Source organism: Syngnathus typhle, linkage group LG1 (genome assembly GCF_033458585.1).
Source record: "Syngnathus typhle isolate RoL2023-S1 ecotype Sweden linkage group LG1, RoL_Styp_1.0, whole genome shotgun sequence".
NCBI classification, from domain to species: domain Eukaryota; kingdom Metazoa; phylum Chordata; class Actinopteri; order Syngnathiformes; family Syngnathidae; genus Syngnathus; species Syngnathus typhle.
In genome coordinates, this window is record NC_083738.1 from 17,322,091 (window position 1) to 17,334,459 (window position 12,369).

Consider the following 12,369-nt stretch of genomic DNA (forward strand, 5'->3'; position numbering starts at 1 on the left):
GCTCTGAGGGCAGGGCCCAAACTCCACTCACGCTGTCGTGCCAGCCTTGGCCAGGCCCATCAAGAGTGGGATGCACATTAAATATTAACTCAATTGGCCTGAGCAGAGCTCCGCTAACATACGTCGCGCATCGGTCGCAAATGTCACCGCTTCCCCCCGAGAGAGTAGGCAGCAGGAAAGGCAGAGCAGACTCACATGCTCTCATCTGCCATGGCAAGTATGCGCTGTTTAGTGGCTGGGAAGTTACATCCCTGTCTGGAAAACAAGGTGCGCAGCTTCAGCAGAAGGCAAAGGCTGCAATTTTACTCCCGTATTGATGGCACGTTACACCCCCTCGGCACAACGGCTGCCCTGCCGCTCCTACCGAATCCCTGCTTGTCTAGCGCCGATATACGCAACAATTAACAGCAGCCGTGGTGGAAGTGTAATCATAAATGGCGCATTTTAAAGACAGTGATTAGTGATTAGTCTGAACTCTCCAGGGAACTTTTAATCTCCACTCAAAGTGGTTAATGTACTTGCTAAATGAACTGCTCCTTCCATAATAGCATCAAAAGCAGTGTGAAGTCGAGATTACTCAACAGTGTGGGCCACATTCTAAATCACTCACTAAAAAGTACAGAACCCTGGAGATGCTGTGGCTTACCACAGGGCCAGGTTGTGTGCGAGATGGCAGGCTAATGCACTCAAAGGCGTCGGGGGAGCTGCAGAGTATGGCAGCACAAGTGCCCAAGTCAACAAGCTCCCATGTCCTTTTCCCGGCGAGTGAGAGCAGAGGAGATGGCGAGCGAGAGATGTGCGGACGGTGAGACCAAGAGATGGGAAAAGTTTCCGCGCAGCTTCACTTTTCCCACACAGTCAGACTGTAGGCAGAGTGGTGAACTGAATGTGTAACAATACGTTTATTATTACTGCTGCTTTGATACAGTAGTCTGCAAAGTCAAAACAAGCTCTGTGAGGGGCAGCGTCTGCGGCAACACAGACTCACCAAAAAGTTGCTTTGTCCTAAATGAAAATGGAGCATGATAACAACCCGTTCACTTTTGACTACACTACGAAAAATATCTCGAATGTCCGTGACCTTCAATATTTCAGGTGGCGGCACTGCGGCCGGCAAACTAGTCGAGCACAGAAATGCTTTAGAAAATGTCAGCAAACATATTTTGTTGCAGCATTCATAAATGTTTGGTACGTGCTTTGAATCCCATCGCGTGAAATGGGGACACAACATCAACTGCATTTGGAAATGGCATCATTTCTTTGACCTGAACAAAGTACAACTATTGTGCTGTGGTCTGATGAGACCAGATTTTAATATAGTGTGTGTCATACTTTCGGCCTCATAGGACAACATTCTCACCGTGTGACGGCCTCATTGTCAACTCATGAACGTCGAGCACCTTCCAGGGAAGTGAGCATGGATCATGTTTTCTTTCTTTTTCTGGGCAATATATAATAAATGGACACACATGGATCATGAGGGGAAAACGAATTATAGATGTGGATGTGCTGGTTGCTCAATAAAACAAGTCAACAATTATTTGAAAACTAACTGCGTAAAATATGTGAGTCTTCATACCCTCAGAGTGTGTGTGCACTTGATGTATTTTTTACAATCTTACACTGAGTCAGAATGGAAACAAGACTATAACATGAGCTGTGCATCTCAATGTTTTTTTCGAGATTATATGTTTTTATATTGTTTTTAGATGTTTTTTTGGATGATATACTTTGGCTGAATGAAATAAAAACTAGCACTCGACGGTAGAGGTTTAAAGTGTGTAGATTTTTTTGCAGTGTTCAAATGACTAGCAAATGACTTGAATGCCATTTTTTATTAATATAGTCCACATCATCCCAACCTTTCAGTAATCGGGGCTGTCCGTTAACATGCAATTTACAGTGGAACAGAGCAGCAGCCAGTGGGCACGTTTAAAGAGTGCCGTTGGTTTGTCATTACCTATTTTTGGCTCATGCAAGAGGCAGAGCAAAAGGTGGTATACTTTTATTTTGAAGACTTTCATCAGCTTTAGCACAAGGAGCCCTCCCTCCCCTTCTCTCTCTTGTTTATGCCCCACTGATGCCCATAGATTTTGCTGGACAACGAGGTTGACCATTACAGCCGGCAGAAGTGGACTTGAGTGGGAAATGGTACTTGTAACTGTGGGTGGTGTCAGATGAAGAGGAGTGGGTCGGCGTGAGAGCGAGCATGGGGCTTGCTGGGAGAACACTGGGACAGGCTCTCCTTTTAATTTACTAATTAACCATGCAAATGAAATCTTAACCGACTACTCAGAGGCAGCCCCTGGGGAGGGAGGAAGGCATTAGCACTTGATTATACCATGTCCGCGCGGAGGGCAGAAGAGAGAGGGGAAATACGGCAGTGAACAAAGCGAGGGAAAACGCCATGGCCTGCGGCAGCTGAGCGGCACCAAGTGTGTACGCCACCGATGACTGTATGTTGTCATCAAGCAGGACTTGGCATTGGGTCCGCATCCACAATTCACACACTGGCAACACTTTATTCTTTAATCGTGTTGCTCCATTACCCCTGGCTATGTCTAATGCAGTCAGTCCAAGCAAGCTAAAAGAAAAGGCTATCATAACTAGAAGTGCACGGTCATAGACAATCACAATGTATCCCGACGGGCAATAGTTTATGATTCTCCGTGTGCTATGAACCGAAAATCAATCTGGTTCCATTAATAAGGACAGCAACACTTTCTATTGATTTTCTCGCATGACTGATTTGATTTTCTTTCCTTACATACACACATACCGGCCACACCATTAGGTACACTTGTGTTTTAATAATAATTCCACAATTTCATCTATATACGTCACTAGGTGACTGTGCAGCTTTGAAAACCTTCAAACCTCCCTTCACCTTACAGAATGTAATGAAAACAAAGTCTGAAAAAATTCCATGTGCTCTTCCGTTGAGAAAAAAAAACACCAAACAAGTGACATCACAATGTACCTTGAAGACGTCCTGCGTGTCGTCCATGCAGTAGACCCTGATGTTGTACTCCAGCGTGGAGCAGTAGGCGTCGGCGAAGAGCACCAGCCTCAAGCGCTTGGCGGCACCCATGTGCAGAGACTCTCCCACCAGGGCGAAGGTGCCCAGCTGCTCGGAAAATAGCTGGCACGTCTCGGCTTCCAGCTGGCAGTAATAAGGATCAGACGCCAGCTCCTCACCCATCAGCAGGACGTCCTGTAGGAGGCCAGGAGTACAAAAGTAAGTTGGGAATGAAAGGATAAGCAGCCACTTTACATAACCGGCGGGTATTTTGTTAGGGGGCAGGGAGGATGATTATATAGAAAGACCTGAACTTAAAGTCTTTGGGTTGATATTAACACATAAGTCGACACACAATAGTTTGTTCTGCATTGGGTTTCCTCAAATGCCTCTTGCGGAGCTTTTACACAGAATCATAGTACGTTTTAGAACACCATTGACTTAGTAGTAAAGCACTGATATACTTTATATCTTAAAATGAGACCCAATATCAATACCTGGTATCAGTACTCAGCCATCCTGAGTAAAAGCTTCCCCTACTGATGAATTAAAGCTACCATGGAATAGGAGGAATAGGTTAGCAGGTTATCGGGAAAACAATGCAGCATGTTTTATGTGTATGAAAAGAGAGTGTAATGGATTCCTTGTAAGAATAGATGGATCTAGCAAGAGGAGGTTTGGTAAATATTGGATTACTGACAATTTGGGACCTCTTCTCAGTTTGGAGTTTAAGATAAAAAAATACTTTTCAATTTCACGGACAACATAACAGGCGACGGCCTGCCGAACAATATAGAAAAAAGAACATCTGTACAAGAATTAACTGCTACTTATTTTCCAATGAGAAAGAGGACAGATTTTAAAACGTCAGAGCGGCAGCTGTGGCACAAGAGATCACCAGTAATAATGATGGGAAACTTTAAAAAAAAAAAAAAAAAAAGAAAACTCCCAGAGATCAGTACTAGCTTTATGAGACAACGTTGCTTTCGATGCTAATTTGATGAGGACAAATTGGACTCGAGGTGACAATGTTTTCTGTGGGAACACCATCATGCCAGTTGACTGTCTCTTCCCATTGGCCACATCAGGCAGAGGCGAGCATTATGGCTGCCAAACGATCTGATCTATGGGACCACACACCATCTACATCAAAGGAATCTGTATTGACACAGTTCATTTGCTATGCAACCACAACAGAGTCTCACTTTTTCATCATCTTAATATTTCCTGGAGGTGTGGGACGGCTCAATTACGCCACTGAGTGCTCACTCTAGGAGCAATTCATTTCCCTTCCGGCTGCCCCTGGATTCATCTCCTCTATGTCTCCTTCAAAACGCTGACACGACATTCTCCTTTCTCCTTCCACGTTCTCAGATGGTGGTCATGCGGTTGGGCTAAATTTGGTCGGATTGATGATGAAAAGAGCAGGTCAAACTCCTGCCTCGGATAGACCAATCCATTCCGTAGACAGCCCACTGCCACCACACGCAGTGAGGGTGAATTATTTATGCGCAATATTGAACGTGAGAGACGACCTGCTAATGTCCTAAAGCCCACGGGCAGTCTTTCCATGTGTTGCCTTGAACCAGAAGACAAAGCATGTTTGTCGATTTTTAAAAGTTCGTCCTCTAACTTCTAATTTCATGGCCAGAAACAAGAAGAGGGAACTCTACCTCCAACTGTAATTACAAGCATAAATGGCCAAGAAGCTCGAAAAGTACTTTGGAGTAAGTCATTTCTGAGAATCACGTTGCTAGGCAACTACTGGACTGGAAAGAAGCAGCGCTTACAGGCTTTTGTTCTGGTACAACAAGAAAACTTTCTTGCGGTCAAGTGTTAGTCCTGATTGGACAGCCAATGCCGCCACAGCAGATTAAAGAGCGCTGTGTAGTTCTTCGAAGGATCAACGGTTGGCGCTGTTGTGCCATCTCACCTCCCAAGCGCTCTCGTAGGTCTGCTTCTTGAGGCGGACGGCCCAGTTATCGAGGCATGCGTCAGAGCACTGGTCCATGCTCAGGATGACGGGCCGGCTCAGGACCACCCCCGGAGGCCCGCAGCTCACAACCGGGCTGAGCAGGGTCTGGCAGCCAGCCAGGGGTAACCTACAGCCATCCGTCAGCAGAAAAGGCGGCATGAAGCATAGTGAAGAGCTTTTACTGGATTTATTAGTGTGAAAATTGGGTTCTCTTCAAGGAAGCATGTGACACTGTCACCTCTGCAAATGAGCTGGCTGCATAATGAAGGCCCGCATCACAGGTTGAGAGGAATACCAGACACTAGCAAAGCTCGTGACTAGGGTTGAACGATTTGGAAAAATAATTCAATTGGATTTTTTCCCCCTCACGATTGCTATTTAACAGGCTATTGTTTTTTTTTCAAGGTTTCTCTTGCCAAGTATTTAATAATTCTGGAAACCAGTGGTTCTTAACCTTGTTGGAGGTACCGAACCCCCATCAGTTTCATATGCGCATTCACCGAACCACTCTTTAGTTAACCCAATTTTTTTTTTTTCAAAATTCAAGACAGATGTTTTTTACCGGTGCACAAAATGAGCCGTACATGGACATCACCTTGTTCGAAGAACAAAACCAACATAATGGTTGAAGTCACAACAATTTACACAACTGCAAATCAGTGTGACTTCTGCTGTTGCCTTTGCGAGATATGCGTCATCCCAAATTTACACAATAAATCAGGTGTGTTCGGACCTCCGCAGCGGAGGCTCTGCCAAACCCCTGAGACCGACTCACCGAACCCCTCGGGTTCGATCGTACCCAGGTTTATTATGCATTAATGTCTTTCTTTTAGGATACACCTAAAAGCATTTTCAGAAAAAAAAGAGTTAAAGACAGTTAAACGCAACCTATAGAAACAAAAGTAGCTCACAAAAATGTGCAAAATTTTGGAGAACATACTTTTACAAAATGCTTTGAAAGACCTTACTGGTGTATGAGAAAAGAGGATAGTGTTTAACTTTCACATTCACACGTTGGCTTGACTTGTGTCGGCAGTTTGTTCCGTTTGCGCGCGGCATAACAGCTAAATGCTGCTTCACAATGTTTGCTTTGAACTCAAGCCTCTACGGAGAACTCAGTCTGCAGACCTCAAAGCCCTACCAGGCTATATGCCATAGGACAGATGAGTAGCAGAGTTAACCAACAATTTGTTTTTTGACATCCCTCTTATACAGCACTGGCAAGGACTCTAAAGACTTGCTTAATAGAACAGTAGTACATGAAAACAAACAGGCAGTGGTTAAGAGACCCACCTTAAATCCTCCTTTTTCTGAACGGTGAGGTAAATCTCATAGATCTTGCCTCTGGGGATGGCCTCAGGAGGAATCAGCAGACTGATTCCTAATGCAAATAAAAGGTAGAGAGAGTGGCGGAGAGAAGAAGCAGGCTCATTAGTTCAGACTGAACAGCGCTTTTGTCATCGCACAAAGACAGCTGGGGCTTGACAAAACTGTATGGCTTCGCAAACAGCAAAACAAATCTACCGTGAAGGTCACGAGCAGCCCGAGCCGACCGAGTACAGTAGATGCAAATCTCTGCACCGGCAACCGAGGTGACGCGCGTCTCATGTGGTTGACAATTAGCAGAGACAAAAGCGTGCGCTGCATTGCAGTTTTAATGCGCTCTGCCTGCCTCAAAGTAGATAATTGAGACCAAGGAACATAAAACTCTGGGAAAATCCTCACTCCCCCATGAGAGCAGAAATGCACCTTAGAGGAAAAGGAAAGGGCCGGTGAGGTCGTTTGAGCATTGTGGCATTGCGAAGCCTCAATTACATACTTGGAATTCTACTTAAGGCGTTGTACAAAAAGTCTGACAAGTGTGAGGGTTGCAAAAAGTCTTATCTGTTGAATCAGGTGAGTCTGCTTGAAAAGCTCACAGCCCCTGTTAGGATCTATAAACTCTATCTCCCATGCGCCTCAACTAAATGAGCTCCAGGCAAAAAAAAATTATATGCCTGTGCGCCAACTCAATGCATGCGAGTGCAAATTGTATTTTTGTGTCCCAAGGAGATAGATGATGCATTGTGTAGCTCACGTAGCTCTAAGTTAACCCATGCATAAAACATCGAGTGAAAACAAGAGCACTCGGAGCACAATCGTCCACAGAGGCTTAAAGATTTGTCACCTGTTAAACCAATGAGTAAAGATCCTCATAGCGAAGAGCAGGTTATTTCATACAAGGGCCTATAAAGGCAGAAGTTTATTTACAAGCAATAGAAATGTGGAGTGATGGAATCATCCATGCTAAATTGAAAGTTGATGCTAAATACCAAAAGTGATTCAAAAAACCCTAGCTTTCACAAAGTAGAAAAAATAGTAATAATAAAAATCATAATAATGATAATAATAATAATAATAATAATAAAAGAAAGCAAAGTCGCTATTTTTCATTGTATTATTATATTTTCAGACAGATTTTTGGTGGATCTAGCCTGTGTTTAGTGCACCCTTAGAGACCAGCACGTAATTCACAGAGCGTCATCATGACAGAAAACCCTAATTGGAATAATTTGTTCTCGGTTTTATTGTTGGAATCTCTCTGAGTACATTTCATCATTTGGTACAACGTATTCACTCAACTGTTAATGTGGAATTTCACTCCAGACTCTAGACTAATCATGGCCTGCAAAGTGGTCTTAAACCTTTAAGGGTTGCAATTGGGATTGATAAAGAAATGCCGGAATATAAAAAGGAATAAGTTCAGCAGCCTTTAAACTTCAGCACCAGATAAATAAACAATTATCCACCTCAGCTCAACTTTTAATTATATAGAGCTGTATGAAAACATAGTACACGATGAACAAAAAATACACAAAAAGGTCCATAGAAAAATAGAATAGTAATAATCATACAGTAAAAAATGGCCAAGCAATGATTTCCATTCAAAACACACCGCAACTCCCTTCACTCTGGCACTTTGCATACAGGAGGTACAGTTTCATTCCTTTTTTCTGCATTGCTTGAAGCTGAGAGAGGACAAAGACGGAAATCTGAAAAGACCAGTGTGAGGGCGGCAGGATCATAAACGACGTGGCCACAGTGTGCATAATCACACTTACATTTGCTACAATTGAACCTAAGCAACTGTCGTTTTCTAGTGGGCAACGCACATACGGAAAGATTAGCTCCATTTAGTTGTCTCTCTTGGCTCCCTTTGGTTTTTCGCAGCAAATGAGAAAAGAGGCTGGAAAAGTACAACTGTGAGAGAAAAATTATACCAGCTGACATTAGGCGAGACGCACCCTGGACTGGTCATTTGCAAAATAGACAAAAACTGCATAGCATTCTCCTTATTTAGACTTGAGTCAAGCCCAAGAATAAGGCTCTGTTACAAAGGGAAAAATGCAAAAAGCAAAAATGTACTTCAATAAGGATATGAAAATGGTGAGATGGAAAATTTCCAGGTAGACAAGAAGAAAAAGGGGTTGCTGTGGCGACACGTCATCTGCTAATGTGCATTGAAGTCACCATGGTTACCAGGTGGCGAGAGGACTCAACAGACCACATGAGTGTTGCAATTGTGCAACCACAAGCCCCACCAAATGGATGCCAGTTACACTTTTTCAATGTATTAGTCAACAGATATTTGTCTACATTCCCTTGATTAATTCATAGTCATTTTCAAAAAACCTTAATGTGATGGGCGGTGCTAATTGAATGTTCTGAATGCCTGATTAAATGCTAGTGTTGTGATGAGTACAATTAAGGAGTCATCACGGAGGCTGCACAGCACATTTGTTCAAAAATATTTGGGGTGAAATCATCTCATCATCGCCTGCTAGTCCATCTTAGTAAAGTTTTGGTCATGAGCTACAATACTGACCTTTGACATATACTTATTAAAATACATCCCCAAGATTAGGTGCATCTCACTGATGATCTATGATCTGAAGCATGATACAGCCAGAGAAAAATAAAACTCACCAGTGTTGGGTATGGTCAGCCTGCCGCCCAAGAAGTTGAACGTCCCGTAGGAAGTGTTGGCCATGTCGCGGGACAGCGTTTTAAAATAGCTCTGAGTGGACAGCCTGCTCACAAAGTCGGAGGGGTCCGAATTGAGCTTTCCATTGTGGAGTGTGTGCGAACCCTTGGGAAGCGGGTCCAGCAGAGGCCCGTTGGTCATGGAAAACTTGCCGGTGGCGTCGTGTCGGGCCCGCAGGGTGCCCTGGTAACTGGTGGTGGTGGTGGTCAGATCGGGCTGGATGGTGAGCAAATGAGAATTCTCTGTTTGGATGATAAAACATGAAGGGAGAGACAATGAGTGGCGAGGGGGGAGCTGATTGCTCACGCAGACAGACCTCACACACTCCAATGCTGTCACAACACCAAGAAAAGTGACAGAAAAACAAGAAAGACACATGGCACCGACAAAGACACTCACACATTGTCGACAATGCACAAACACGGCAAGCCAGTTGACAGCCCTCCCGTTCCCCTCTCTGTCTCTAACAACCACAGAATTAATATCAAACAACTCTCAGCTTGTTATATCTTTTTTTTCTTACTAGTGAATCACAAACACAGCTCCCCACTCCTGCATCTCCATCCAAATCAGACAGTCATATTTCAACTACTTGTGAACAACGGGCACACACAGGCAGTGAGAAAACGTAGACGCAAGCAGTGTCAGGCAATCTGATAAACACACACGCACGCACGCACACACACGCGCACACACACGCACGCCCACACACACACGTCTGGGGAAGACAGAGTACTAAAGCCACGTTTCCAACAAGCAATACCGTTGAGGTCAGTTTGTGGCTTTACCAGTTGGCAAGGTAAATCCTAATCTATTTTAAGGGTGTGAGGATAGGATGGCGATAGCTGCATGAGTGAAATAAAACGTGACATCATCCAATCAATTATTCATGGACAAACTGAATTCTTTGCCTTGAGGCTGCATCAATATTATATGTTTCAAATGACACCGCCACACTCCCCACCCACAATAATGAGCGTAATCAATAAATAGCTGCATGGAATCAGATATCCTCAGATTCAAAGCAGGTGTTTATCATACTGTATACACTAGGTAAGTCACAGAAGTGCACGCATGATTGCAAACTGGATGTCCTTGGAATATCAATGATGTACGGTGGCAAATCGAACCTACAGTGAACCAAAATAGAGAGAACAATGGCCAAATTATGACCATGTTATTGTTTACATGCATTTTGGGTGTGCGTGAATGCTGGTTGTTTGAAGTGTTCAGTCAATACCAGCAGAGTGATATTAGATGGGGGCCACTTGAAAGTAAATCTAGAGATACGTATCGGATTGAAGCGCTTCATCGTGATTGTGCAATGATGGAGCCTCAAGGCAAGATATTTATCTATGTTGCACAGGTTAAATGATGGCTCTAACTAATTCTGCAAGCTCTCCGAAGACATTCCTTAGGCGGGTTCACAAATTCACTAAGACAACAATGAGTCATCATCTGCTCATTTGGAAAGCTAAAAAGGAACAAGCGGGAAAACATGCATGCCGCAATCCCCATTTTGAATTCACCAAGAGAAAGGCAGCAAAGTCTTTATCCGCAGACCTTTATAAAAGGGCATGTTTTGTGTTATTTCCATTCTTCTTGTTTCAAGTGACTAAATTTTCTGTCAACCAGTCAACAGTGTGTCAAGATCCGTTCTGCATCACTGATTTGTACACCAGGGAATCAAAAACAAGTATCAAAGGTTAACGTTTCAAAACTTGTGGAAGTGCTAACATTGTGGCTCATATACGTGACCAGATACACGGCAATATCCAAGGCTGGATCGACTAAAACATTTTATAAAATGTCAAGCCTTTTGGGATTAATTTACAATACATTAATTCGACACTGTTTTCAGGCCACGGAAAAAGTACTTAGATGCAATACATTATCTCGGGTTTACAGTCGAGCCCTCACTCCCCATTAGTCCGTAAAGTCGCTGTTCTATTATTCACAATCCAGAACCGAAACATATCCCTTGGCGGAAACGTGGGCTAACGATACATATCGATGAATGCGGCATTGCCACAGCGTAGCAGACAGACCGATGGACGCACAGAGGAGAGTAAAACAAAGAATGGTGTCCTACTGCTGTGGGTGAGGGCCCTGCGAGGCCGCGGTGCCCACACACCTGGCTTGCTGGGCTTGATGCCCATCGGCTGGAAGCCAGTAGTGAGAATGGACGAGTCGGCCACGTCGGCATCCAGGCCTGCCTTCCTGCGGCGGTACACCAGGACCACAATTATGAGAAGCAGGGTCAGACACAGAGCGACCGCCACCATGCCCACATAGAGCGCCACGTCCTCCGCTCCGCTCACAGCTACAAGAAAAAGAAAAAAAATCAAATAAATAAAAGCACAGGAAATATTTACAAGCAAAAAAAGGCTCCCTCAGGTGTAGCAAGGAAATACCTGTGGGCTCCTGCAAGGATTTTTATTACTTGCTGTGTAAACGTCTCCATTTTTTAATGGAATAAAATCAGTTATGACATTTGGTACCTAAACGCTGCTTGACATCCTCGAAGGTTTCACACAGAGTTAAGAGAATCCATTAGCAAATATTACACCACTATCCTGATATAAATGGATCGGCTTCTATTTGAATTTGTTGCCAATTCAAAAGAATATGGGTTCTCCCTTTCTTCTATCCCCCCGTTTCTACCCTGGATGAATATTCATACATGTTTTCCTTCTCCCTTTGTCTTTTTCTCCCGGAACACAAAACCACTGAAAGAGAGCAAGTGGATTTGTCAATGCGATTCAAGTCCTTCTTATCAAATATACTTGTGTCTCAAAAGCATGGTAACTGCATACAGTGTGGAAATGATAACTGCGCCCAGACAAACATTCATATATTTGAATGGGATTTGCTATGGTTGTCTTTCGACAACTGGAGGATTTTCATGGCGGGGGAAGAAGATGTTCCCTGGGCCTTTGTGGAGGCCATTGTCCCAAGGATCCACGGGGGCGTACTACCGTCACGTGAACACAGTCAAAAAGGGGACACATTCAGCCGAGGCCGAATCTTTTCAAGTACAGAGAACATCGGCAAAGGTTAAAGCACGGCTAGTTGGTGTGCGTGTCGAGTTGACAGCTACAGGACAGAGGAGGGAGGACAATTCAAACCAGAGCAGATAAGAAAACTAGAAGAATAAAAGGGCAACAAAACAAGATGGCATGTGACAATAAATAGCGTGACTTACTTTCCAAAAGATCTGAAAGAATTGGGATAAGAACAAGCGAGATCCTCATTAAATATTATGACACATTTTAAGGACACAGTGGTTTTTCTTCCACTACTGTACTTGCCTACTGTTTCTCAGGAACTAGAAGCTGCATGCTGGAAACA

The 12,369-nt window shown here is 43.9% G+C and overlaps 1 protein-coding gene across 4 annotated transcripts in view; it reads right to left on the bottom strand.

The window, feature by feature from the left end:
- The window catches only part of unc5a (unc-5 netrin receptor A), a 126,944-nt gene that overhangs the window by 13,481 nt on the left and 101,094 nt on the right, over positions 1–12,369 (bottom strand). For 2 of the 4 annotated variants that reach the window (XM_061278288.1, XM_061278270.1), the window contains 5 exons: positions 11,153–11,341; positions 8,961–9,260; positions 6,288–6,375; positions 4,953–5,121; positions 2,981–3,214 (listed from right to left, as the gene is read on the bottom strand). In XM_061278288.1, coding sequence (XP_061134272.1) covers positions 2,981–3,214; positions 4,953–5,121; positions 6,288–6,375; positions 8,961–9,260; positions 11,153–11,341 — 980 coding nt within the window. Of the gene's footprint in view, positions 1–2,980; positions 3,215–4,952; positions 5,122–6,287; positions 6,376–8,960; positions 9,261–11,110; positions 11,342–12,369 lie in introns of all 4 variants that reach the window. The other 2 variants (XM_061278279.1, XM_061278260.1) reach the window with 1 other exon arrangement.